The 24,690-nt window shown below is 37.1% G+C and overlaps 2 protein-coding genes across 2 annotated transcripts; one reads left to right on the top strand and one right to left on the bottom strand.

Annotated features, from left to right (window-relative positions):
* The first annotated feature begins 590 nt into the window (after positions 1-590).
* On the top strand, positions 591-3,295 carry LOC149016511 ((-)-alpha-terpineol synthase-like). Its single transcript, XM_089155873.1, has 7 exons — positions 591-907; positions 1,000-1,258; positions 1,343-1,721; positions 1,869-2,087; positions 2,212-2,350; positions 2,450-2,698; positions 2,847-3,295. The coding sequence occupies exons 1-7, from the start codon at positions 752-754 to the stop codon at positions 3,147-3,149; spliced, it is 1,704 nt and encodes a 567-aa protein (XP_089011999.1). The 5' UTR covers positions 591-751; the 3' UTR covers positions 3,150-3,295.
* A 7,410-nt stretch (positions 3,296-10,705) lies between these two features.
* Positions 10,706-14,080, bottom strand: LOC149016512 (protein NRT1/ PTR FAMILY 5.10-like). The gene is made up of 4 exons (XM_089154639.1): positions 13,656-14,080; positions 13,347-13,564; positions 12,003-12,550; positions 10,706-11,763 (listed from the first exon to the last, which is right to left on the bottom strand). The coding sequence occupies exons 1-4, from the start codon at positions 13,801-13,803 to the stop codon at positions 10,935-10,937; spliced, it is 1,743 nt and encodes a 580-aa protein (XP_089010765.1). The 5' UTR covers positions 13,804-14,080; the 3' UTR covers positions 10,706-10,934.
* Between the last annotated feature and the right edge of the window lie 10,610 nt (positions 14,081-24,690).

Consider the following 24,690-nt stretch of genomic DNA (forward strand, 5'->3'; position numbering starts at 1 on the left):
ATACAGCGACAGATGATATTTTTTCAAAAGGGAAGAAAACGAAATAAGAGTAAACACAACATTACACAAAACATTTGAGTGATGGTGTCCTTGCAATTGATCACATTATGGAGGAAAAAGATTTGAGAGGAATACAGTAAAGACAGGGCCAGTAAGATACATACATCAAAACAAGATTGACAGAATTGCAAACACACAAGGAAAAAGGCCCCTTAAATTGTTGTTTCTCTCTTAAACAGTTGAGTTGATAACCCCTTAATACTTTTACGAACATTGATCCATTACATCTAAGACGGATGGATCCCAACAATCTCACGTGGTGTAAACGCTATACGACACACCTCATAGAGGGTCCAGATCTGTCTCGTTGTCCCCAATTGATAGGGTCCATTGATAAGTGTTTTTAGAGGAAGTAGCACTGGTTATTTTTTTATAAAAAGCTCATGGATTTCAAATAATAAAGATAAAAATATCTATAGGATAAGACTAGGTTAAACATGTTCCACACACAATTGATACAATACAATTAGACCTTTTCAATCTTTTCCTCCATATGTGTACCCACTACTCGGCTAGGTTAGAAGCGGGAATTACTAGCATAAATAGAAAGTGAGAGAGACAATGCATGGCAAGTAGAGGAGTTTCTGTCAATCGTCCCCAGAGTAGCTTCTTGCATTACCAAAGTTGCTGGCTTTCTCCCTCATAGAATCAATCTCCCCAAAAAAAAAAACCTATAACCATCCATCATTGGATGATTCCATCAAGCATGAAATCCCTTGCTGCAGCAACGTCAAGCATTCATACATATTCCTCCCAGCTGACGACCACTGATCAAAGACGAACAGCAAATTACCAACGCAGCATATGGGATTTCAACTTTGTGCAATCTTTGAACAGTGGTTACAAGGTAACTAATTATCACATTAATAATCCTTAATTATTCTTCTTGGCTTCAGGTTTCCTCTACTTTGATCATTAGCTAACAGAGTTTCTCTACAGGAAAAGTCGTATAAGAGCGAAACCAAGAAACTAGAAGAAGAAGTAAAACTTAGGCTTGATGTTGGAGCCAAGGGCGACCAGTTAGGTCTGCTAGAGTTGATTGATGACATGGAGAGGCTGGGGTTAGGGTACATCTTTGAGCAGGATATCAGAAAGGCCCTCGACACCATAGTTTCCACGGAAGATATGGAAATTAGTCTCCATGCTACAGCTCTTCGATTTAGGCTCCTTCGAAAACATGGTTATGAGGTGAACCAAGGTATATATTCAAACCCATCTTGATGAACTCCTCTTCTCTTTTATCTTCGTATATCATGAATAATGTACTATTGTCTACCAATAGATATGTTCGATCACTTGAAAGATGAGTCGGATAGTTTCAAGGCAAGATATGTAGCAGATGCAAGAGGACTGCTAAGTTTGTATGAAGCTTCCCACCTTGCATTAGAAGATGAAAGCATGCTGGTGGAGGCCAAGCACTTCACAATCACAGTCCTAAAGGAGATCATGAAGGATAATGATATAGAACCAAACCTAGCAAAACAAGTGAAGCATGCCTTGGAGCTTCCCTTACATTGGAGGATAACAATGTTAGAGGCCAGGTGGTATATGGATCTCTATGAGAAAAAAGAGAACTCAATTCCTGCTTTACTCCAACTAGCTAAGTTGGATTTCAACATTGTCCAAGCATTGCATCAGGATAATCTAGCTGATTTATCCAGGTATATATGTCTTAGACTCTTAGCTATCCATTATTACATGCTCTATATATCCAGCTCTACTCTTAATATATATATTAACTCAAGGATCGAAACCAACACATAAAAGAAACTCTTCTAATCCTTTCACTTTTCACCTGTGCTTCTTAGGTGGTGGGAGAACTTGGGCGTTGTAGACCAGTTAAGTTTTACAAGGGATAGTCTGATCCCATGTTATTTATGGGCGTTGAGTATGAATCCTGAGCCTCAGTTCAGTAATTTTAGGAAAGATCTATCTAAGACCAGCTTAATAATAACTTTGGTCGATGATGTTTATGATGTCTATGGTACCTTGGAGGAACTTGAACTCTTTACTGATGCTGTGGAGAGGTATGTTATTTGCCTTATAGTCTTATTATTTATTTATAGCTTATCATATATATACCAATGATCATTATTAATAGCAAGTTACCTGGCTACCTCATTAATTTACTCAAAATATGTTCTTTTCTAGATGGGATATTAAGGCAGTGGAAAAACTTCCACAGTATATGAAGATATGCTTCTTTGTTCTCTTCAACACTGTTAATGAAATGGCCTATTTTTACCTCAAGGAACACGGAATTGACAGCTTACTTTTCCTCAAGCAAGTGGTATATGCATATATGTCAACCAATTTCATTAACCTTTGTAGCTGTGCTTAATCCTTCCAACAACCACTAATTTATATTTAATTATTATTAATGTGCCAGTGGGTAGATCTATGCAAAGCATACCTAGTAGAGGCAAAATGGTATTACAGTGGACATAAAACAACACTGGAGGAGTACCTCAACAATGCAGTGATTTCAATAGGATGCAATGTTGGACTATTTCATTCCTTTTTCTCATTGCCGCACACTATCCCGAAGGAGACCTTAGCTTGCTTATCACAAGATCTGAGTCTATTTCACAACTCATCCATGATACTTCGACTTGCTAATGATCTTGGTACTTCTGCGGTATGTATGCGAGCTTAATATTCACTATTCTGTGTAGATTCTACTCTAATGCGGGAACGTACCATACATCCACACAAATAGCAGGTATCACGCTTTTCCTTGAATATGAAATAACTTGTGCACTGATATAATTTTGTATAATTTGCAGGCTGAGTTAAAAAGAGGTGATACACTGAAGTCAATACAATCATACATGTATGAAACTGGTGCATCTGAAGATAAGGCTCGTGAACATATATGCCATATGATTGATAAGACATGGCAGAAGATGAATAGTGATATATTCAATAATAATGATTCTCTCGGTTTGTCTCAGCAATTTATCAAGACAGCTACAAATCTTGTTCGAGCATCTCAATGTATATACCAATATGGAGATGGCCATGGCACTTTTGATGATGCTAACAAGAATCGAGCCAACTCATTGTTGTTTGAACCCATACCTTTGTGAATGGACCTTTAAAGAAAGTGTCTTTTCTACAAGATACCTTCTTCGTTTCTCTACCATGGAAAGAAAACCCTAATGTGTTATAGACACTTGTACTAAATCTATAATATGAAGGAGTATTACATAACCGCCATCTATTGTACTTGCTGCCAAGTCGTTCTTATAAATTCCATGCTTCTTCTTCTTTTCTTTTCGCTTTTCCCTCTCTTCTTCTTCTTGTTTTGTTGCATGATAAAACTTTTAATACTTTTAGGAACATTGATCCAAGACGGATGGATCCCAACAATCCCATGTGCTATAGACCCTGTACGACCCACCTCATAGAGGGTCTAGATTTGTACCGTTGTCCCCAATTGATATGGTCCATTGATGCCCATTGATAAGTGTTTTTAGAGGAAGTAGCACTAGTTACTTTTTGATGAAAAGCTCAAGGATTTTAAATAATAGGGATAAAAATATTCATAGGATGGGACTAGGTTAAACATGTTCCACACGCAATTATAAGACCCTCTTAATTAGAGAATCAATTAAACTGTTAATTTTCTTTCTGGCCTGGTAGGCCCATAAAAACTCTCTAAGGTAAGTTGTATTATTTAAATAGACGAAACAATAAATAATGAAACCAAAGACAGATAAAGCAACTAAACTTGCACCGTGAACCCATGCAAAGGGTTTAGTTATGATATGCCAGATTCCACCAAGTATACAAATGGAGCCTAATCATACATGTACCTCCAATTATATCTTCTAAATCATCCACACACTAACAATCCATCATTCTCCCTCAAAGGGAGATTTTAGAAAATAACCAAACATAACTCCGAAATTAAGGGTCAAGTTGGTATTTCTTCATACATCTCCTCCCGGAAGTCCAGGTGTCACCTAGAAAATCGTAAATTGAATACACTATGCATGGTTAAGAAAAACCTACACATGAATGTTAATCAGTTGCACTGAATCTGCTTTGCTTTTCACAGATACCTTACAACCAATGTGGATTGGTAGAGATGAGAGGTCAAAATGCTTCTCCATGCATATATTTTGATCCATTAGTTGGGATCATATCTAATAGTCCAAGCTCTGATCTACTACCATCACTTTCTTTTTTTGGTGAACTTCTCTTCTAGTGTCCCACATCTTAGAAAAATAATTCACACTCATTTCATTATTAAATTATATCAAAATAAATCAAACAAATAGTGATTTCATCCATTTAACACAAAACTTGGCCCATGCAAGTAGAAATCAATTCACCCGGCAAGTGGCATAAAAGAATAATCAATCTGTTAATAAGAATATTTTCGCAGAATAAAAACATGTTAAAATGATCAAAGGCGTGAACGGCTATTCATGTCAAGCATATATACCCCAAAATAAAAATATCATAAAACTTGATCCTGGGTGACCATTTATGATTAGTTTATCGGAAATTTTTTTTATCGTGATAATAAATATAAAGATAGTTATTTATATTTTGAATTTCTTGAAGAGTCCAATAAGCCTTTTGCAAAAGAGATTTCTAAAATATAGTATGATCATAGTGAGTGGTTGTTGAACAAAACTATTTTGGATCCTCTGTTTTCCGTATATTTCGGTTTTGTGTTTCTATTTATTTGTTGTTGTAGTGGAATGTGCATGGAACTCCCTAGTTCGCTCCTGATCCAGGCCTGGTTATTGAGACCAAAACAATGGTGAAAGTGGGCCGCCCCTAAGGACGGGAAGACACCTCTAATGATTAAGTCAGTTCAAGTAAGAGGATCAGAGACTCCCCTTGAGGAATAAATGCTCAAGGAAATGAAGAAGAAAATGTTCTTCCGGAGTAAATGTAGGAGAGTAATGGCTAGAGTATTCAAGTCTTACCGTTGTTCAGGCAAAGTGATGGTTTATATAGCTGGTTCATACTTAAACTGATAGTGGACACACCATAGCCGTACGATGCTCGTTTGATGAGATGAAGGGTGGAGGTGACTTCTTGGAAAAGCTTGCACAGCAAGCTACACAGTGTGATCTTCACGACAGCTGGAGATCTTGTTGGTGAATCAAGAGAGTCAACATCAGATTGATTCCGATGAGATACCAACCCACAATTGGGGGACAAAAGATGTAGATGCAATACTTGAGGCAAACTTTGGACGAATGAGAAGCTTCCTCACCAGCAATGAGCGTTTAATGATTCTCAGTGCATTCAATGCTGAATTAAATGCAGTGATTGACATCTGGATAAGGATACGTCGAATCTCTAATCCACGCTTCTTTTGCTGGGAAGTCGCATGAGGACAGCTGTGTGTCACTACATGGTCTTCTTAGCTAGTATCTCTTCCGAGAAGTGCCAAGTCTTAGAAGTACCAGGTGAATCACCTTGGACTAGATTTGAACCCTAGGTTAGATCCGAACAGTCTACTCTGGTTCATTGGCTTGAACCATAATGACCATAACATTGGCCCCCTAGTCTTCATGGAAAATTTTGTTATGAAGAATATCTCGCCAATGTTTAAGGCCTTGAAGGCAGGAATTTGTTGAGAAGTGGCAAACACCTTCCAGCGAAGTTACAAACGTCTTTTCGTGAAGTTGCAAGACCTTGATAAGCATGCACCTGAAATCCTTAAAAGTTCCAACGGTTATGCCATTTAATCACGTCTCCTGTAATGAGGCGCAAAACGCTCAATGCGTTTACTTTATTGCCATGTGTCCTGATTATCATAACATCTTTAGAAACGGAAACATCAAGGATTGAGGACCCTTGATTGAAAAGAATCTTGGATGTTGATCTTAGCTCCAAAGAAATTATAAATTGGGTCTCCTCACGCATCCTTAACTTCTTCTTCTTGCTGCTCTTACTACTTTTGTGAATTCTGCAACTCTTTGCTCAAACTAGTGCATTTCAAGAACTTTCAGCTCTTCTCTTTTTGTAAGTTTTTCTTCCATCCAACATCATGGGTAGGAAACTTGCAAAGAAGCATACTCCACTTAAGAAGCCTAGCATCAGAACCTCTCCAGACCCATGGAAGGAGATAGGAATCCTTGGGACCCTTTTGAAGGTGAAGGTAGGTTTCCACCATCCGGTTTCGCTCCTTTGCCTGACATGGCCACTGGCTCTGCTAGTGAGCCAGAAGTGTTAGCGTGAAGACGCTGCACCTAGTAGCTCTACTGGGGAGGAAGTAACCTCTGAAGTAGTGCTCAGAAGTCCTCCAACCATCGATCATCCTTCTTTTAAACCCACGTCTGGGCCTCTTTTAAACGAATATTATCTTGTTCGATTAGATATTTGACAGATACCATTTGTATCCGATTAAAGTTTAATTTTGAGAAATACACTATTATTATTTTCTTAATATTCATTAATAGTAACTAATTATACTAAACTACCAATACACAGATTACATTAATTGACACAACGCTCAATAATGAGTTTAAAACCCCATTTGGTTTCGGATATTTTTAATCTATTCGACTTACTTTGAATTTGGGTCGGATATTTATCCGAAAATCCGATTCACTAAACAAAATTCTAATTTTGTTAAAAATTTACACATCCGACCGATATCGGATTCAAATTTGGACAACATGTTTAATAATTGGATTTGAATTCGAATATTACCACACTAAACCAAATTCAATCCATTTACATCCCTGGCATCCAACGGTCATCTTTTGCGGAACTAGAATATCTCAAATGAGGGGGTCCCCATCCAGTGGCGTGGTCAAAATGACAGAGCATACAAAAGTTTTAAAAAAAAAAATTTGTTCCGAAACATAATTGTCAAGGTGTTCATTTCAAAAGTCACTGCGAGTGTACATGACAGATATTTTTTGTTTTTTTTCAAACCGAAAGGAAACAAAGTAAGACAAACCAACAATATGCAAAAGATTTGAGTTTAAATCCTCCCACTTGATCACATTATGGAGAACAAGATTGAGAGGATTAAAATTAAGACAGGACCAGTAACATACATGTATCAAAATAAGATTGATAGGTTTGCAAACACCGAAGGAAAAAGGCCCCTTACATTGTTCTTTCACATCACTGTAAGTTGTTTCGTTGCACTGTAGATGATTTTATCTTCAATAATTCATTTCATGGTCAAAGGATTAAGGTCACTTGATGTTCTATCAAAAAATAGTGTTCTCAGTCTTGCACTCTCTAGAACATGATTTTCTTTTCAATAATTCATTTCATGGTCAAAGTGCAACTTGGGCCTAAATAATTCAAAAGTGCATCAGTATTCTCAGACTTGGCAGATAACAGAAATATTATTGTTAAAAATTTATTATATATGGGTTCAAGATCATTTACCTTTGAGATCTTGAGAGCGATGCATCTAGATACAGGAGGTGACTCTTTGTGTTCTTATTCCTTTACGTTTTCGCTTCGCCACTCTGATCTGCTTTCTTGTAGGTTATTTCCACGCTTTCAAATTGGCAAATCACAATAATGGAGATTCAGGATTAACGTCTTTTCAGAAAGAAGTCGCAGAGAGAACAAAGGAGAGTATTCAAAAAATTTCAATAAGCCTGTTTCGTATTCTATCTCACTATTTATATATTCTTCCCTCAACCCTAATTCATTAATTAGAGTTTCATATAGACTAAACTAAGTGAGGGAAAGTAATATTAGAGTCGTTCTCGCACTCAACCAAATAGAGGGGTAGTTATCTAGGAATACGCAACTGCTTTGCCACCACCTTGGGCACAAAGTGTAGTGGGTCCCACCCACTATGATTAACATCTCCCACTTGCCACAAAGTGGCAGAGACGTCAAAATGCTCTCATCACTATAATCCTTTCAATACGGAAATGAAACGAGTAACCTAAGAGATGCATCTAGGGCAGGAGTGTTATATCAAGTCTCCATCTGACCAGCATAGCACATCACTCGGAATTATCTCATTATACCCTAAACAATTCAACTATACCCAATTCCACACTCTCGATCCCTCATAGTGAGCAGTGTGAACCAATCTCATATAATGTACTCATGACTTTGTCAATATGACAAGTCGCCCGAGCAATGAGTCACATCACTAGAGGGTACAAAATGAAAAGTTTTCCCGAAGCACTCATGCTATTTGGATTATCAAGGAATACTCAACTGCTTTCCCAGTCTTGCCTTGCGAGACCGCATCATCCCTAATCCTAAGGAACAAGCTAAAGTAGCATCATTGGGTGTCTTTTCTTGGCATAGTCTAAGGTGAAGGGTACAAATAGGATCATCTGAATGTGATCCTGATGGTTCACACAGTGATCAAGCAGGGATCCATTATGTCACTCTCATCGTTAGTCGACTATAGCACATGCAATCAATCATGCATGCTATGGCATAACTCCCACTGAAATGGGCATGTCACAAAAGAAGAAGAAAAAAAAATGTCATACAAATCTTGGTTTAGTCACTACTTAAAGCATCTAACCTAATTCTCTTACAACTAGTTGTCCAACAACCAATCATAAAAGATTCTCATTCGGCTTCAATTCAGGTAACATGAAAATGTGGTGTCTCCATGTTCAACCAATGAGGTCTCATCTTAGTTCTTACTAAGACGCCTCTCATTGGTTTGAAAGCCCCCTAAAGCCTTACAAAACCATATATAGGCTCATCTTGCTTGCTATCTACAAGTGCCAAGACAAATTACTCGTGTGAGTGGGTCAATTCAATACCTGGTGACATCTTTATAATAAATGTGTACCTACAATATCACTCTAAATATGTTCAATATAAATGTCCAATTAAGAAGATACATATCTCATCCTCTTCAATCCCAAGTTCCTTATATGAATATGAAAAATATCTCTAGCAATAAGCTTCATCAATAGGTTTTGCCAACTCATTGCCAGTGGAGAAACAAATTAGGACTACTTCATATTTGTGCAACCATATCGTAAATGTAGTGATATCAAACATGTTCGCCCGTCCTACTGGAATTTTGGGATATTCTAATAATCTTGCTATGCTTACTTAATACATGAGTATAACATCGCTCAAGCGACCATCTATCATAAAGCGTTGCTAATTAGCAACATACTCTAACTCAACCAAAGATAGGGCAATGTGGGTCTGCTTTCTTAGTATATCAAGCAACAACCCTATCTCTCAAAAGTAAATCCTAATGTGGACTTACACCATCTCTTTTCATTGGCAAAAATATTTTAACCTCTCAGTCTCAAATGTGAACTATTATAGGTGAGCCTGAGGTTTATAGCTCTATTAAGATGTCAGAGGATTCTCTTTATTGCTCATCAATGACCCAATCCTAGAATGCTCTGTAATGAATAAACATCACAATTGCATAGCATATACTTGCATGTGTGCATATCATCACGTGCATCAGGCTACATATTTCATTGGATACCTTGGACATATGGTTTTTATCTCTCTTCATTAATCTCAAAACATTGTTCTAGGCATTAAACACATGCCTTGTCCATTAGAGTGCTTGTGAGTTTCAAGTTGCTCATATGGAGTCGCTTAAAAGAATTTTCTTATTAAGTCTAGTAAAACCTACTATACCAAGGAATTTCTTAATGCATTTCCTTACCAACTTCAGCCACAACACAAAGTTCGCCCCACCCATGTCCTTCATCTTAAGAAAATATAGGACAATCACTTCTAAGTGGCTAAAAAGAATCTCCAACATATAGGATATCATCAATATAATTGGATAAAGAAATCTTTCTTTACTTAATAAAAGTGATAGAATGATTAAACTTCATGCATCACCACCTAGACGATCGCTTAAGGTCAAAGAATAAATGAATGAGACAGCATGCTTTTTGCGCTCTAATTCCTTAACCACAAAACTCATTAGTCGAGTTACAAAGGACTCATCATCTAGTTAAATCTCTACTGAGGAAAAAATTATGAATGTCTAACGAATAAATTTCCAAATCTAATTTTGTGACAAGCATAAGGCAAAATGAGATTATTTTTACCACAAGGGAGAATGTCTCTCATCTTTGTATCCTACACCAGGATTTTTATCCGCTCCGGTTCTGACAGGGTACTGTTTCTTGCAGTTAGCCGTTAGATGGTGGACATGTGTTTTATTCTAATTTTACGGTTAAGATTATTTCATCTCTTGATCACTCCAACTGTAACTCGTTTCTGCCTTCTCCCTCTTCAACAATTGCAACAGTGACTCACCACCGACACCATCGCCACCCCACCTAAGTGCCTTTACTGTAAATCGTCTATTTCACAAAAATGCGTTTCAACATTTTTCAAAAAACGGACGGTTGAAATCTAAGTTACAGACATTGCGTATTCATTACGCATGACGCAGGCAACAGCAAACCTAATTGTCTCAAACAAAATATCAGCAAAATAATTCGTGTGGGTCCCACAAGCGATTGTGACTTATGGTTAGTTGTGGAATTTTGATTTTTATGGCGTAAAATAAATTGAAATTTTTGGTTTTAAGCGCAATGGCATCCAACGTCCCTTTTTTGTGGAACCGAAATATCACAAATGACATGATGGTCCCCATCCAGTGGCGTGGAGAAAATGACACAGCATATAAATAAAATTAACTGTTCTAGGAAACTTTATTGGAAAGGTGTTTATTTCAGAAGTCATTTAGAGTATACCGCACAGATGATATTTTTTCAAAAGGAAAGAAAACGAAATAAGAGTAAACACAACATTACACAAAACATTTGAGTGATAGTGTCCTTGCAATTGATCACATTATGGAGGAAAAAGATTTGAGAGGAATACAGTAAAGACAGGGCCGGTAAGATATATACATCAAAACAAGATTGACAGAATTGCAAACACACAAGGAAAAAGGCCCCTTAAATTGTTGTTTCTCTCTTATAGACATAACCTCTGGCAAAATACAGGTAGACAATCAATCCTACAACACTGAGCCCAGCAAGAAGCCAATAGAAGTAATCAAGGTGTGCTTGATTGAGATTGTTGGAAAACCAGCTGGTTCCACCACCCTCACTAGTCACTTTCTCAATGACAGAGATAAGAAAGCTGCTAAGGAAGCCCCCTACACCAAAGATGCTGAGATAGAGGGAGAGCCCTATACTTTGTAGCCCATTTGGCACCTGATCATAGAAAAATTCTTGCAAACCAACCATAGTAAAAACATCAGCAACTCCAAACAGGACAAATTGAGGAACTAACCACCATATACTCATTGGAACTGTTGCATCTGGTATGTCTACAAGTCCAGAGTCCATGGCAATTTTAAGCCTTTCCTTCTCAACTAGTGCAGCTACCACCATGGAGATCATGGATAGAATCATTCCTGTTCCAATTCTTTGGAGCATTGTTATTCCAGATGGTGTCCCTGTAAAGGCTCTGGAAATTGGAATGATAACACGATCATAGGTAGGAACGAATATAATAATGGATATGCTGATGAAGCTCTGCAGAGATGCAGCTGGTATCTTGAAGCTCTTCCCTATTGATCTGTCCATTGTTGCACCCTGCTTTATGAAAAAGGTTGATGCCTGAGCAAATACAATGGCATACACTAAACATGTAGTCCATATAGGAACCAATCTCAGAACAGCCTTTGCTTCTTCCACATCACTGAAGCTACAGGCCTGCAGGTCTTTATTCAGACCATCAGGGAATTCTGAGGTAGTAATAAGCGCTTTGTCAAGAAACCTGTATTGTTTTAACAAAAATAAACAACCCAATGAGTTTCACAATATAGATATCAGATTTAATTGAATAACTAGGATCTGCTCAATCATTCCAATGAACTTTGTAGCCACAGTATCCAGAGGATATGTAAACGGAATACTTTTCGACTCTGTTTCTGTGAGAGAACACACTAACTTTGAATTGTTCAATGCTTGTTGTTCTGCAATGTGCTCATACAAAATAAATAATCATTCTTTCACCTGTACTGGCGAGCACCATGAGAAAGATGACTTTCTACAGCTTCCTCTTCGACAATGGATGCTGAAGGGGAGATTCGCCAATTCTTAGCTGCTACAAAAAACACACGGATGATTCTTTTTATTGGGCTCCCTTTGTCATCCTGGTAACTATAGCGGTATGTCTTGGTCCCCAGCAAGAAGACTACAAGAGCCAACACCATGGAAACACATGGAATTCCAAAGCCTAGAGACCAGCTCAGGTTGTCTTGTACGTAAGTCAAAATTACAAGTGCAACCAGGGAACCAACATTGAATGAACAATACCACCAGTTGAAGAAAGAACTTCTGGATCTGCATTCCTTTGGATTTCTTACATCAAACTGATCTGCTCCAAAAGCTTGTACGCATGGCTTGTGCCCTCCTTGTGCAAAGGCCACCAGATACAGAGAGCTGAAGAAAATGATGATTTGTAATTCAGGGGGGCAAGCACTGCTGTTGTTGTCATCTTCTTCACAGGTGGATGGATTGAGGGAAGGAAGCGCTGCCGAGAGAGTTAACAAGCCTAGCCCCTGTTACTCCAACTACAGGATAATTATGATTTATTGAAGGACAAATCTTCAAAAGAATTACAAGACAAAAATAAAAATCTTAGTTTCTTCAGTTTGGATCCCCTCACAAAATTTAGCTCAATTTCTGTTCATTAGTCTAAGATGCAAACTGAGCCCTTGCAAGAGGATGCAATGCAAGTATGAGTATGTATCTATGGAATTCAAACAAGGGTATTATCTGTGCACAAGACTCCCTGACACAATCTAGGAATTGTAAGAATGTCTGCAGCCTTACCCATGCTTCACACACAGGCTGTTTGCGAGCTCAAACTCACAACCCCTAGGTCAAAATGGAGCATCCTTAAATTGCACCAAAGCCCACCCTCTTCCTTGGAAACTCTGTTTTTGCAGGGTAAATGGTCTCTCCACCTTCTATTAATTCTCCACAAGAGCAATCACCCCTTCCCCGCATGGCACAACAAAATTTGTTTCCCTTAGAGTGTATCCTGGGCTCAACCACAAATTTTGGGTTCCCCATACCCTCACAGGTTTTGATGATTTACACGAGAGATTCCATTAAAGCAGACTCCATTTTTTCTGCAGCACTTCCTGCAGCTATCGTTCCCACAAAATCCAATATTTTCCTTTTCCTTTTCCTTTAAAATATAACACTAAATGGTTATCCATCTCTTTTCTTTTTCTTTTTTTTAATCCAAAAAATCAAACACGACCAATCCTCTCAATGCGGAAAGAACAGGAATCGCAGAAATTAATACGCATATATGAATATAGAAATAGAGAGGGAGAGAGGAATCACAAGAATATAGAGGAGAGAAGCGAAAAGGATGGTACGGTAGCGACCGAGAAAAGCGTCGGCGATGAAAGCTCCGACAAGGGGGAGCATTGCCGCAGCCCCAAACCAAGCGTTCACATTCTCCGCCGCCGTCACCGTCGATTCCCTCAGTGGTCCGGTCAGGTAGGTTATCAGGTTTGAACTTATCCCAAAATAGGCAAATCTCTCCGCGATCTCCACTCCTGCAGTCCAAGTCAAATATTTCCAACTTCAACAACAAAAATCTCAGTTAACTCTTGATTGCAAAACTTAGAAGTTTAGGTTAAATCTTACCGATAATAAATGCAGCAGATCTCCATCTTCCTGTACTGGATCTGTTCACTGGACAGCCTTTGTAATCAACGAAGCCTTCCACCGTCTCCGTCTCGCTAAGCAAAGGCGTACTCGCAGTGCTTGTCAATGCTGTTGCAGATTCCGCCATTTTACCCCAAATCAAGCTCGGTACACGAAGCACATTCTTCCCCCTTAGAACTTATAGAAGTGACTCTGAAGAACACTTCGTGAAGAAATTTCGTTTGGAAGAGATGCTCATTTTTGTTTGGTTGAATATGGAAGTCATGCTTTGATTGACCACAACACTCTGCATTTGATGGCGACATCAACAGATTTTCTGAGCTTTCTCAGTCACTGATGTTGATGAGACGTTCTTCAAACCGAAAAGCAGACTGTGCGTGAAGTCAAGCTTTGTGACCGCAAGGTTTTGGAAGTTGGAACTTGGAAGCACGGTGGGATCCTTAAAACACACGTGTATTTTTGGTTGGTGTGTAAATAAAGTTAATAATTAAATATCAACTACATTTAAACCTATCAAATTTAGGGATCGGATCCTCTCGGATATCAGCCATTGGGTGCCAAGTGGCATTCAGAATGCCACATGTTCAATCTAATCTAAAGTTATGGTAAAAGATATTTTTTTATCCAATTTAAAATTCATCCAATTCTACCTAAAATAATTGCTTTTTAATCCAACATAAAATAAAACCCAACTAGACATGTAAATGGATAGTCGAAATTCACCTTCGAATTCGCATTGGTATTAATTTAAGGGTATCCATATCCGAAAATTTTCTTACCGGAAATATCCGTATCCGTCCACTAAGCAGCCGGATTAGGATTCGGATAATTGTTTATCGGATCGGATAATATCCAGATAAATTTTTATCCGAATAGAGTAAAGTATTTAACATTTTTTCTTTAAAAATAAATGATAATCGGATTCGGATAGCGGTATTTAGTAATCAGAAATTAGAAATTTATAATAAAAGAGTGACAATTATCAATCAATAATCAGATATTTTATCTGATCGGATTATTATCGGTTATCCGATAAAGTTTCGGATTCGGATGCCTTCTTTAAATTTTTGCCAGATTCGAATTCGGATTCAGATAAAGGATTTGTTAATCGGATTCGAATACAGGCTTTTACCCAACTATTATCTTCAAATTTGATTTAGTTTTCAAGTTTCTCTCCACTTTCCAAATTATCTGTCTTTCCGTTTTCTTAGTCTTCGTTTTTAGTCTTCATCTTCTCCATTAGATCTAAACACTCTATGAGAGGTAAATTTATTTAGAATTTAATCTTCATTTTTTTCTTTTCTTTTTTTTTTTCTGAAAATTTTTGCAATTAGGCTTGTTCAACTTCTTCTTCTTCTTCGTTTCTTTTTTAAAAAAAATAATAAAATTGCGGAGGATGCTGAAGAGCAATTTCTTTCAATGTTTTTGTTTTCTTTCTGTTTTCAATTTCAATAAATTTTCTGGAAGAAGCAGCTCTGCGATTTCAATGTCGTTTTTTTCTTCATTTTTTTCTAGTTGGGTTTTATTCGGAAAGTGAAGGGAAACTGGAAACTAAATCGGATTTGGGGATATTAGTTAGGTTTAACAGTAGTGTAGATTTCAAGTTGGGTAAAAAAGAAGTTGTTTTATCATACCCTTTAGATTGGAATCGTGGCATTCTCTGAGGGCTCACTAGGCACTCTATGGGCAATATCCTCCCTGGAGAGGATCCAAACCCTCAAATTTAATAGTAAAATTATTAGAAGTGTTTAGCCAAACAATTTACAGAGCCGTCAACCACCACCTTCCTTAGGGCCTGTTTGGTTACATGAATCTAGAGATTTCAAATCTCTGGATTCATGAATCTGAGAATTATACCTGTTTGGTTGTAAAAATCTATAGATTTATGAGTAAGGGTTGAAATCCAGAGATTTCAAAAAAGCTATACATTTGCACATTCATAAAAATCACGTCAATCAAATAGTTTTTTAGGATGAATCCACAAATTTCATTCCACAACCAAACATCTAATTTTATAAATTATAACTCCATAGATTTGAAATCTATAAATTTGAAATCTCCAGACTCATGTAACCAAACAGTCCCTTAGTTAATGTAGGAACTTAATGATAGTTCATCAGTTGAAATGCCTATCATTCCTCTCCAACTAAGATTTTTCTTGGGACCAACATAATTAAGGCGTTCTTTAGTGCAGCCGACGGCTCAGATTCATTGTTGGGTAGAATTAAATTTGAACTGTTTAATTATGTAATTCTCTCCAACTACTAGAGAGAGTGTTATGCTCTTTTTTAGCCTTCTTTCTAGAAGGAAAAACCTATTTTACTCAACAAATCAGAGAAATGGCAATAGAGAAACAACTCCATGGTTCATCTACTACATTCTTTTGGGTTGTTCCCAATGAAGGCCCATATACCACTAGGTGGGCTTTTAGGGTGGGGATGCTGGCTGGGGAAACCACTAAGCTAAGAGGTTGTATGGATTGTGTTTTCTTGTATTTTTGGAACAAATCATGTATGTATGTATGTATGTATGTATGTATGTATGTATGTAATTCAATTTGTTTCTTGTGTGTGTGTGAGTTTCATTTTTGCAACGAATCGACACTTTGGCACAATTTTGAGCCTACTATTAGACGGAAAAAACACTTCTCTTGAAAAAGTGGAGGGGCATTCTTGTCTTTTTCATATCAAAACAAAGCCTCATTTTTGAAACTCCAAAAACCCAAATTTTTTGGTAATAACAAATGTGTATCTCTGCAACTTATCTCTTTTTGGGCCCATTTTTGGTAGAAAGTAGAAACCCATCTATATTTTTGTGTTCTTACATAATCAAGCCAAAGATTCTCACTACCATAAGCAAATTTTGTGTAATCTTGATTGACTACTTTATTGTACTCTTATTTGTTAATTTAGCAATTAGCATATCTTTCCTTGAGATTTAAGGATCTTGGGTAGCATTAGATTATGAGTATTCAAACTGTTCTATGCTATGAGGCTATGAGCTTTATTTTCTTAGTTGGTGAGTAGGGGCTCAAAGAGATTCAGAACTCCTTCAGCTTGAATTGCAGAGGAAAGTTTTCGTTTATGGAATCTAATAGTTGAAAAGAAACAACTTTCATTTTCCTTCCCTTTTTCATATTCTCTTTAGAAGATTCTTTAATTGCATTTGGCTTTACATCCTAAAAGGTAACTCTTTAACTAACTCTAACAATGGTTTTTAATTTTTCAAAGGCAACCAAGCAAGCCTACACACCCTTAATGAACTTCAGCCATGTTCTGCTAGGTTGGTTGCTGGTGCGAAACCAACGTTACAAGGAACATCGATCAACTCCTGGCATGGCTTCAAAGATAGAAGTAATGTACCTAAGGGGCACACACAGAAAAGCCTTGCATGCTCCCAAGGGGTATAATTCTTATAAATGTGCATGAGGCATTTCCCTTCTAATGTAGGTTAACGATTGTGGGTAGAAGGAAGCTTGAATTGGCCCCCAATCCCTAGGTGTTATCTAGGGTTTCTATCCTCAGAGGGAGCTTTATCATTTACAATGGTCGAACCCATGACTTCTCCATTAAAAAGTATGGATCTTATCACTCTACCAACCCTGCATTGACAGCATGGTAAAAAATTCGAGGGAAACTCAAGTTTCGACTGGGTGAAAATAAGAAAGTTAGGTGGAAACTTGACAATTTCGAAGAAACCGATGATTTTTTCATACAAGTTTCAACATCAAGTTTCGATAGGTTTTAAAGAGTATTTTGGGGGTGAGATTCTGTATTTAAGCTAATTAAAGTATAAAGAACACATTGGTTGTATTTTGCTAAAAAATCAATATAGATATGTCATTCAATGTACATAACATTAATGTAGAGTTGTCCGAAAAGTACATTATAAACTTAACTACTTAAGCACATAACATTCAATATATAATTTCTAACTTCAAAATAGTTGACAATAAAATGAAAATACAACTTAGTGCTAAGAGGAGTGTCAATAGTGGATTCATTATGTGAGTTGAGTAGTACGATGTCTGTAACAATCTCTCCTTCAACTAACAAACATAAACATCTCATGACATTTTATGCCTATGGTTGTCAAAGTAATCAACAACTATAACTTTATGAGTCTGGTCATCAACATGTTTAACATAACCAGCCTGATGGAGTACGCACTTTGGATAGAGAAGTCCTGATGAAAGAGGTATTTGTTGTGGTATTTGGAGAAACATGAAATAAATAAATAAATAAATTGAAAATTTAGTAAAGTTATAAAATTTACAAGAAAAAGTCTCAAGTTTCCATTAAATTTTTCAAGTTTTCACGAAATTTTTCAGGTTTCCATGAAAATTTCTACGTTTACCACGAAATTTAAGAATTTTTTTTCTCATGAACTAACTGGTCCAACTGGGTTGAACCAAGTTTTGATAGATCTTAAGGTTTCAACAAGTTTCGACGAAATTACGACAGTTTCATCAAAACTGAAGACTTTTTTTTGTCCTCATGAGTTTCGTTTTGTATTTTTCGCACATAACACCACGTATCTCTTCTTTCCAATTACAGTTTGGCGTTTTCTACTTTCCTAGAACGACATAAAAAAAAGTAAGACGACCCGAGCACAAAAAATAGGTCCGAGACATTGCTGCGCATTAAGGGGGAAAAATCCAGTCTAGGTGCCAACAAAATACACAATTTTACTTTATTTTTTATATTTATGATATGTAATTAAATAAGTTGATATGGATCTAACTGTGGGCCATGCACGTTATGGTTCAGAGAATAATATACACGTTAATTTTTCTCATCGCTTTTTTTTTTTTGAGTAATGTATTTTAAGTTATGAATCACAATCTCTTGATATTTTGAATTTGCAAGACTTTCGTGGCTTAGAGAGTAATACATTAGTCGAAGGATGTTAAATGATATGGTCGAAATTATTTATCAACTAATTAAAAATAGAGTTAATAAATATTAGAAAAATAGAAAGTGACCTACAATCAAAGTACCGTGTGTCGGTGATATATCGCTGACACACGGCGAAAAATCATTGTGGGGTGGCCGTATCACCCCCAGCGACGCGATATCTTCCATAAGTCGGCGATATATAGCCGACGGTCGACTTTTTCGAAGCATTGGGGTGAAAATGACCCTGTCGACGCCGGAATCTGCAGGTGCTTGGTGGCTCCGAGCCGGAGAGGATTCCGAGAGAGTGAGGGGTGGATAAGCTGCTTCGGTGGAGGCGGTGGCAATGGACTTGGAGGAGGTGCAGGCGGGGACAGGGAGGAGGAGCTGGTGGTGGTGCTGCCGTGCTGGTGGAGTTGAAAGAAGAGGTTTGGGCGGCTCCAACAAGTAACAACAACTACACCGTTGTCTCATCCTACCTACGGGAACTCACCCTTCACCCCCACCGTCTTTGGCACTGAAACATCTCTTCGAAGTTTGAACGAAGCCGAAAGCACTTGAAAATCGAAACCCATTTCAAGGATTTTCAATTTTGGTCTTCGAAAAACCGCTCGACATTTCGGCGATTGTCGTCGTGGTGGTGGTGTAGCCAACCACCGACACGGTGACTTCAGTTGCTGTGTCGGACCATGCCTACAATGCATTTTTTTGTCTCTAATAAAAAATATTAAATTTGGTTAAAATTAGATTACCAGTAATTTTTTTCTCACTTAAAAAAGAGACCAGAGTTATACTCCACTTCAAGTAACTACCAATAAAAAAAAGAAATTTGAGTAGAGAGTGTTCTGCTCTATCTTGGTGTTCTTTTGAGTAAAATAGGTTTCTCATAAAATAGGTTTCTCTTTTGAAGGAGAAACCTATTTTACTCAAAAAAATCAGAGAAATGGCAATGGAGAAGCAAGCCCATATTTCTACTACTACTCTCTTTTGGGTCAAATGAAGGCCCATATACCACTAAATGGGCTTCTAGGGTGGGGACACTGGCTTGGAAAACCACTAGGCTTAGGTAGTTGTATGGAAACGTTTCTTTTTTTTATTTTTTTATTAATGTTGTTGGAATAGAAACTGCCGAAATCATGTATAAATATAATCCAGTTTGTTTCTCATGTGCATCTGTATGTGTTTTTCTCTTACCAAAAAAAAATATATGTGTTTTTCATTTTTGCAACGAATCGACCCTTCGACACAATCTTCGACACAATTTTGAGTCCATTTTGAGACCCAAAAAACATCTCTATTGAAAAGGTGGAGGGTGTTTTTGTTTTTCATCAAAGCAAAACTTCATTTCTTGAAATTCTAAAAAGTCAAAAAAAAATTTCTTGTTTTTATTAAAAAACATTTCTTTTTCTATGTAATCATACACGGCTGCGTTTGTTTGCAAAGGTGTGGTGGGAAAAAAAAATATGTGGGTCCCATGTGTAATGGGGTGAGGGAGAAAGAAAGGAAAGGAAAGGGTTTTGTGGAAAAGTGATAGGGGTGGGTTTCACTTTTTACTTTTCCCAACTTTCCACAAAGTCCCACCAAATATGTGGGGTTTTAAAATGACATGGGGTGGGAAACTTGTCTCCCACTTTCCCACCCCAAGCAACCAAACAATCTACCACTTTGGGATTTAAAAGAAAAGTAAGAAATCTACACTCTTTTCAAGAATTTTCCCACCCCACCTTTATTCCAGCAAACAAATGCAACCTACATGATTTAAACACCGAGAAACAGTGAGAAATAATAAAAATATATAGAAATAAGAAAAACTGTTTCAAATCCAGTCATGTCCAAGATCAGTTGGCTTAGGACTCTGATTTTTGTAAATCATAACAACAAATGTGTACATGCTGTATCTGTAGCTTATCTCTTTTTGGGCCCATTTTTGGTAGAAACCCATCAATATTTCTATCTTCTTACATAATCAAACCAAAGATTCTCACTTCCAGAAGCAAATTTTGTGTAATCTTGATTGACTACTTTATTCTACTCTTAGTTATTAATTTAGCAATTAGCATCTCTTTTATTGAGATTTAAGGATCTTGGGCAGCATTAGATTATGATTATTCAAAATTTTCTATGCTATGAGCTTTATTTTCTTATATGGTAAGTAGTGGGTCAAAGAGATTCAGAAATCCTTCAGCTATGATTACACATTTTATTTATAAGGAGAAAGTCATGAATTGCAGAGGAAAGTTTTAGTTTATGGAATCTAATAGTTGAAAAGAAACAACTTTCCTTTTCCTTCCTTTTTTTTCATATTCTCTTTTGAAGATTCTTTAATTCCATTTGGCTTTACATCCTAAAAGAGTAAAAGGGACTCTCCAACTAAACCTAACAACGGTTTTTAATTTTGCAAAGGCAACCAAGGAAGCCAAGACACCCATAAAAGGACTTCTGCCATGTTCTGCTAGGTTGGTTGTTCATATGGAACCAACTTTACAAGGAACATCCATCTCTGGCATGGCTTCAAAGATATAGATTTATTGAACTTATGGGTCCAGTGTTATATTTTTCCAGCACAAAAAGGGAGGAAGCATAGGACCCTTTACATTTTTTTTGGGTTTTTTTTTTTTTTTTTTGGGGGGGGGGGGGGTGTGGTGGTTTGGGAGGTTGGGGTAAAGAGGAAGCATGGGTGAACCCGCTGAACGTTCACCAGCCTGAAGCTGGTCCGTTTTTCGGTTTTCCTTATGGGAGACCGTTTGTTAGTGCTTTGTTTGTTTGCAAGATGAAAATGGATGGAAAAATTAAACAGGTGTGAACCATGGTAATTAAGGGTGTCAATTGCGTACCGAAACCGTTAAACCGTATCGAACCACGTCGTCTAAAACAGCACCATACCGTACCGTTCAAAATTCGGTACGGTACGTACCGAAACTGAATTTCTTCGGTACGGTTCCGGTTTTAGGTACTTACCGTCGGTATGTACCGAAACCGTACCAAATTAAGGGATATAAATTGTAATTTTACAATTAAAACACTTTACCTTTACCATATCTCTAATTCCCTATTTCAGTTTTTCGTTTTATCATTCACTCCTCTTCTTGGATTTACTTGTTTTGTCTTTGTTAATTAGATTTACTTGTTTTATGTCTGTAAATTTCAAATTCTATTGATTGGTTGATCACAATTTCATTAGGATCTTAATGAACTAATAACAACAGTGACATAAGTTCATTCGTATCAAAATTGTACCGCACTAAATACCATGTTTAAACTGTTTTTCTCGTACTGTTTAAATTCGGTACGGTTCTATTTTCGGTATTCAATGTTGGTACCGTACCGAATTACCGAAACCGTACCAATTGACACCCTTAATGGTAATGGGGTGGGAGAACGAAAAAGAAAAGAATAGGGTTTTGTGAATAAATTGAAAATATGAGTCTCACTTTTACGATTTAATCAAATTTTCACATATTCCAACAAAAATGTAGGACTTCTAAAAAAGATGGAGTGAGAAAGGTGATATGCTATGTCATCAAACAATTGTTCATTTTCCCACCCTCAATGAATCAAATAATTATGGTTTTAGAATTTTGAGAAAATTTACTTTTTCCTATCCCACTTCAAATTCTTCTTCAAACCAATCATACCTCAGGAATTTGAGGTGAACTTGAATATAATGGTGGGAAGAGGTAAAATTTTCCACAAAAATCCAAAACTTGAATTTGTTTATTTAAGTGGAATGGAATAATGGAGAGACAATCTTTCATAATTTAAGGATTCATGTTTGCTCATGTGCAGTAGAACACCTAAAATTCTTCAAACCAACCGCGTTTATTTTCAAGGAGGAGCCGTAAAAGTGTAAAACAAAAGTAGAAAAAATATACATGTAAAATCCATATGTAAATGAAAATATTTTATGAAAAAGTTTTAAATATGATTTTGTTTTTTTGTTTTTTCACAAAACTCTATCTATAACTCTAATGATTTCATAAACAAGTTATTTTTTCAAACTTTTTCTCTATTCTATTTCAAATTTCAGGAGTATATTTTGGTGCATGGTGTTAGGGAGACTAATAGGTGCGCGGATTTTTTAGCCAGATTGGCAATGTCGGACCAAGAAATTTTGTTGGATCCTCTCTCTTTGCCTGCTCAGCTCTCTCAATATGTTGTAGAAGAGCGACAGGGTCGTAGGTTCTTTAGAACATAATCCTGTATTATTGTGTGTATTTTATTTATTTCTATTAATATAAAGTCTCCTTTTCTCCAAAAAAAAAAAACGTATGGTGCTATGGTGGATTAGTAGAGCGGTTAAAAGCCCAACTTCCCACGGGGAGGTCATGGGTTCGCACCCATCTGGCGGCATCTATATTAGTAATATTCCCCAACCTTATATATAAACTCTTCGGATTCAAAAAAAAAAAAAAAAAAAAAAAAAAACGTATGGTGCTATGGCTCGAAATTGTAGAGGTGATGTTATTTTTGCTTGTTCTGGTGGTTGTGCTAATGTGGGTGTTTTTCATGCTGAGATGCTTGCAATTCGGTGTGGCTTGCAATTTGCGCAGCAATACTGCTGCAATAAGGTTTTGGTGCATTCAAACTCCGAAGTGGCAATTAGGACTTTACTGGGTACTTACCGCCCACATTGTTGAGGATATTCTTCACTTGAGATCCTTGTTTCAGGAGTATATTTTGGTGCATGGTGTTAGGGAGACTAATAGGTGTGCGGATTTTTTAGCCGGATTGGCAACGTCGGACCAAGAAATCTTGTTGGATCCTCTCTCTTTGCTTGCTCAGCTCTCTCAATATGTTGTAGAAGAGCAACAGGGTCGTAGGTTATTTAGAACCTAAGCCTGTATTATTGTTTGTATTTTATTTATTTCTATTAATATAAAGTCTCATTTTCTCCAAAAAAAAATTAGTGGTTTTGTCAATGCAGGATTGAGAAGTAATAAGATTCATATTTCTCAATGAAGAGGTCATGGGTTCAACCCTTGATTTTGACATTTTTTGACGACGTGTCATCGGTCAATGCGCTATCCTTCATTTATCGGGTATGTATGTGAGTCCGGATCCTCACCCCGTCGGGGGAGAACAGACTGCTCCCCGATGGCTTCCCAACCACACAAACACATGGGGCCCACAGGTGAAAAATACCTTTTAAAAAAATTTTTAAAAAAAAATTTAAATTTTTACCTGTGGACCCCACGTGTTTGTGTGGTTGGGAAGCCATCGGGAAGCAGTCTCTGCTACCCCGAATGGGTGACTACCCGACTCGTATATATGTATGTATGTATGTATATCAGGAACTAATAATAGCGACAACCAAGATAAGAAGAGAAGCCAAAAGCCCACGTGTCTCTTCCTTCCAAGTTCGAATCCGTCCAATCACCGTTTGGTGTTTTCTATTCCTTCAAGTTTCACCGACATAAAAAGTAAGACGACAAAAGCACACAAAAATAAAAAAAATGAAAAAAAATGTTGATCTTTCCCGATATTCGAAAGTGATGAACACAGATAACAACTTGTCCAGTCACTTTGTGGGTCCCCCAACAACACATGTGGGTCCCATCCATCCCAATCCCAATGCGTCGACAACAACGGAAAGCCTTTAAAAAGATCGCACCGCTGTTTCCACGGATTCCTTTTATATATTGAATAATGCTCGGCTCACGCGGCTCGCATAAAATCACGGCTCCTACATATATGACTGGCTCACATGAAATGGGAGTGACTGAGTGAGGCAGGTGACATTTGATCCCACGTGATTGATTCTACGTATTAACGTTACATTAGTGACGTGTACAAATGAAATGCCTTGTGGTCTTTGACAAATATTCCTTTGACTTTCAAATCTGACCATTCAAATGGGATTCTCATGATGCCGACTTAAATCCAAAGTCAACTCGTTTTGTCATTTGACTTTCTCTCTGATTAGACTTTTACGTTTCCAAATTACGGTTTTCTCGCATGATCCACACATCTTCACGAGGTTTTATGGGGAATTGGGAATCTATTAAATGCTATTTTTGGTATGAATATATAAGTTGGAATAATTTATATGATTTTTTTTTAAACGCTTTTTTTTTTTATTCTTCTCAAATTGTGTTATAAATTTTAAATATTCAATAAAT

The sequence above is a fragment of the Hakea prostrata genome, chromosome 5, assembly GCF_041222555.1.
Source record: "Hakea prostrata isolate BN-2017 chromosome 5, UWA_Hpros_2, whole genome shotgun sequence".
NCBI classification, from domain to species: Eukaryota; Viridiplantae; Streptophyta; class Magnoliopsida; order Proteales; family Proteaceae; genus Hakea; species Hakea prostrata.

Excerpts from the sequence above, each read along its gene's own strand:
- LOC149016511 (XM_089155873.1), top strand. The coding sequence starts at position 752 with ATGATTCCATCAAGCATGAAATCCCTTGCTGCAGCAACGTCAAGCATT. Across the intron at positions 1,259-1,342 it reads TGGTTATGAGGTGAACCAAG|ATATGTTCGATCACTTGAAA; the intron begins GTATATATTCAA and ends GTCTACCAATAG. Across the intron at positions 2,699-2,846 it reads ATGATCTTGGTACTTCTGCG|GCTGAGTTAAAAAGAGGTGA; the intron begins GTATGTATGCGA and ends TATAATTTGCAG.
- LOC149016512 (XM_089154639.1), bottom strand. The coding sequence starts at position 13,803 with ATGGCGGAATCTGCAACAGCATTGACAAGCACTGCGAGTACGCCTTTG. Across the intron at positions 12,551-13,346 it reads CTTCTCTCCTCTATATTCTT|GGGCTAGGCTTGTTAACTCT; the intron begins GTGATTCCTCTC and ends TTGGAGTAACAG. Across the intron at positions 11,764-12,002 it reads CATGGTGCTCGCCAGTACAG|GTTTCTTGACAAAGCGCTTA; the intron begins GTGAAAGAATGA and ends AAAACAATACAG.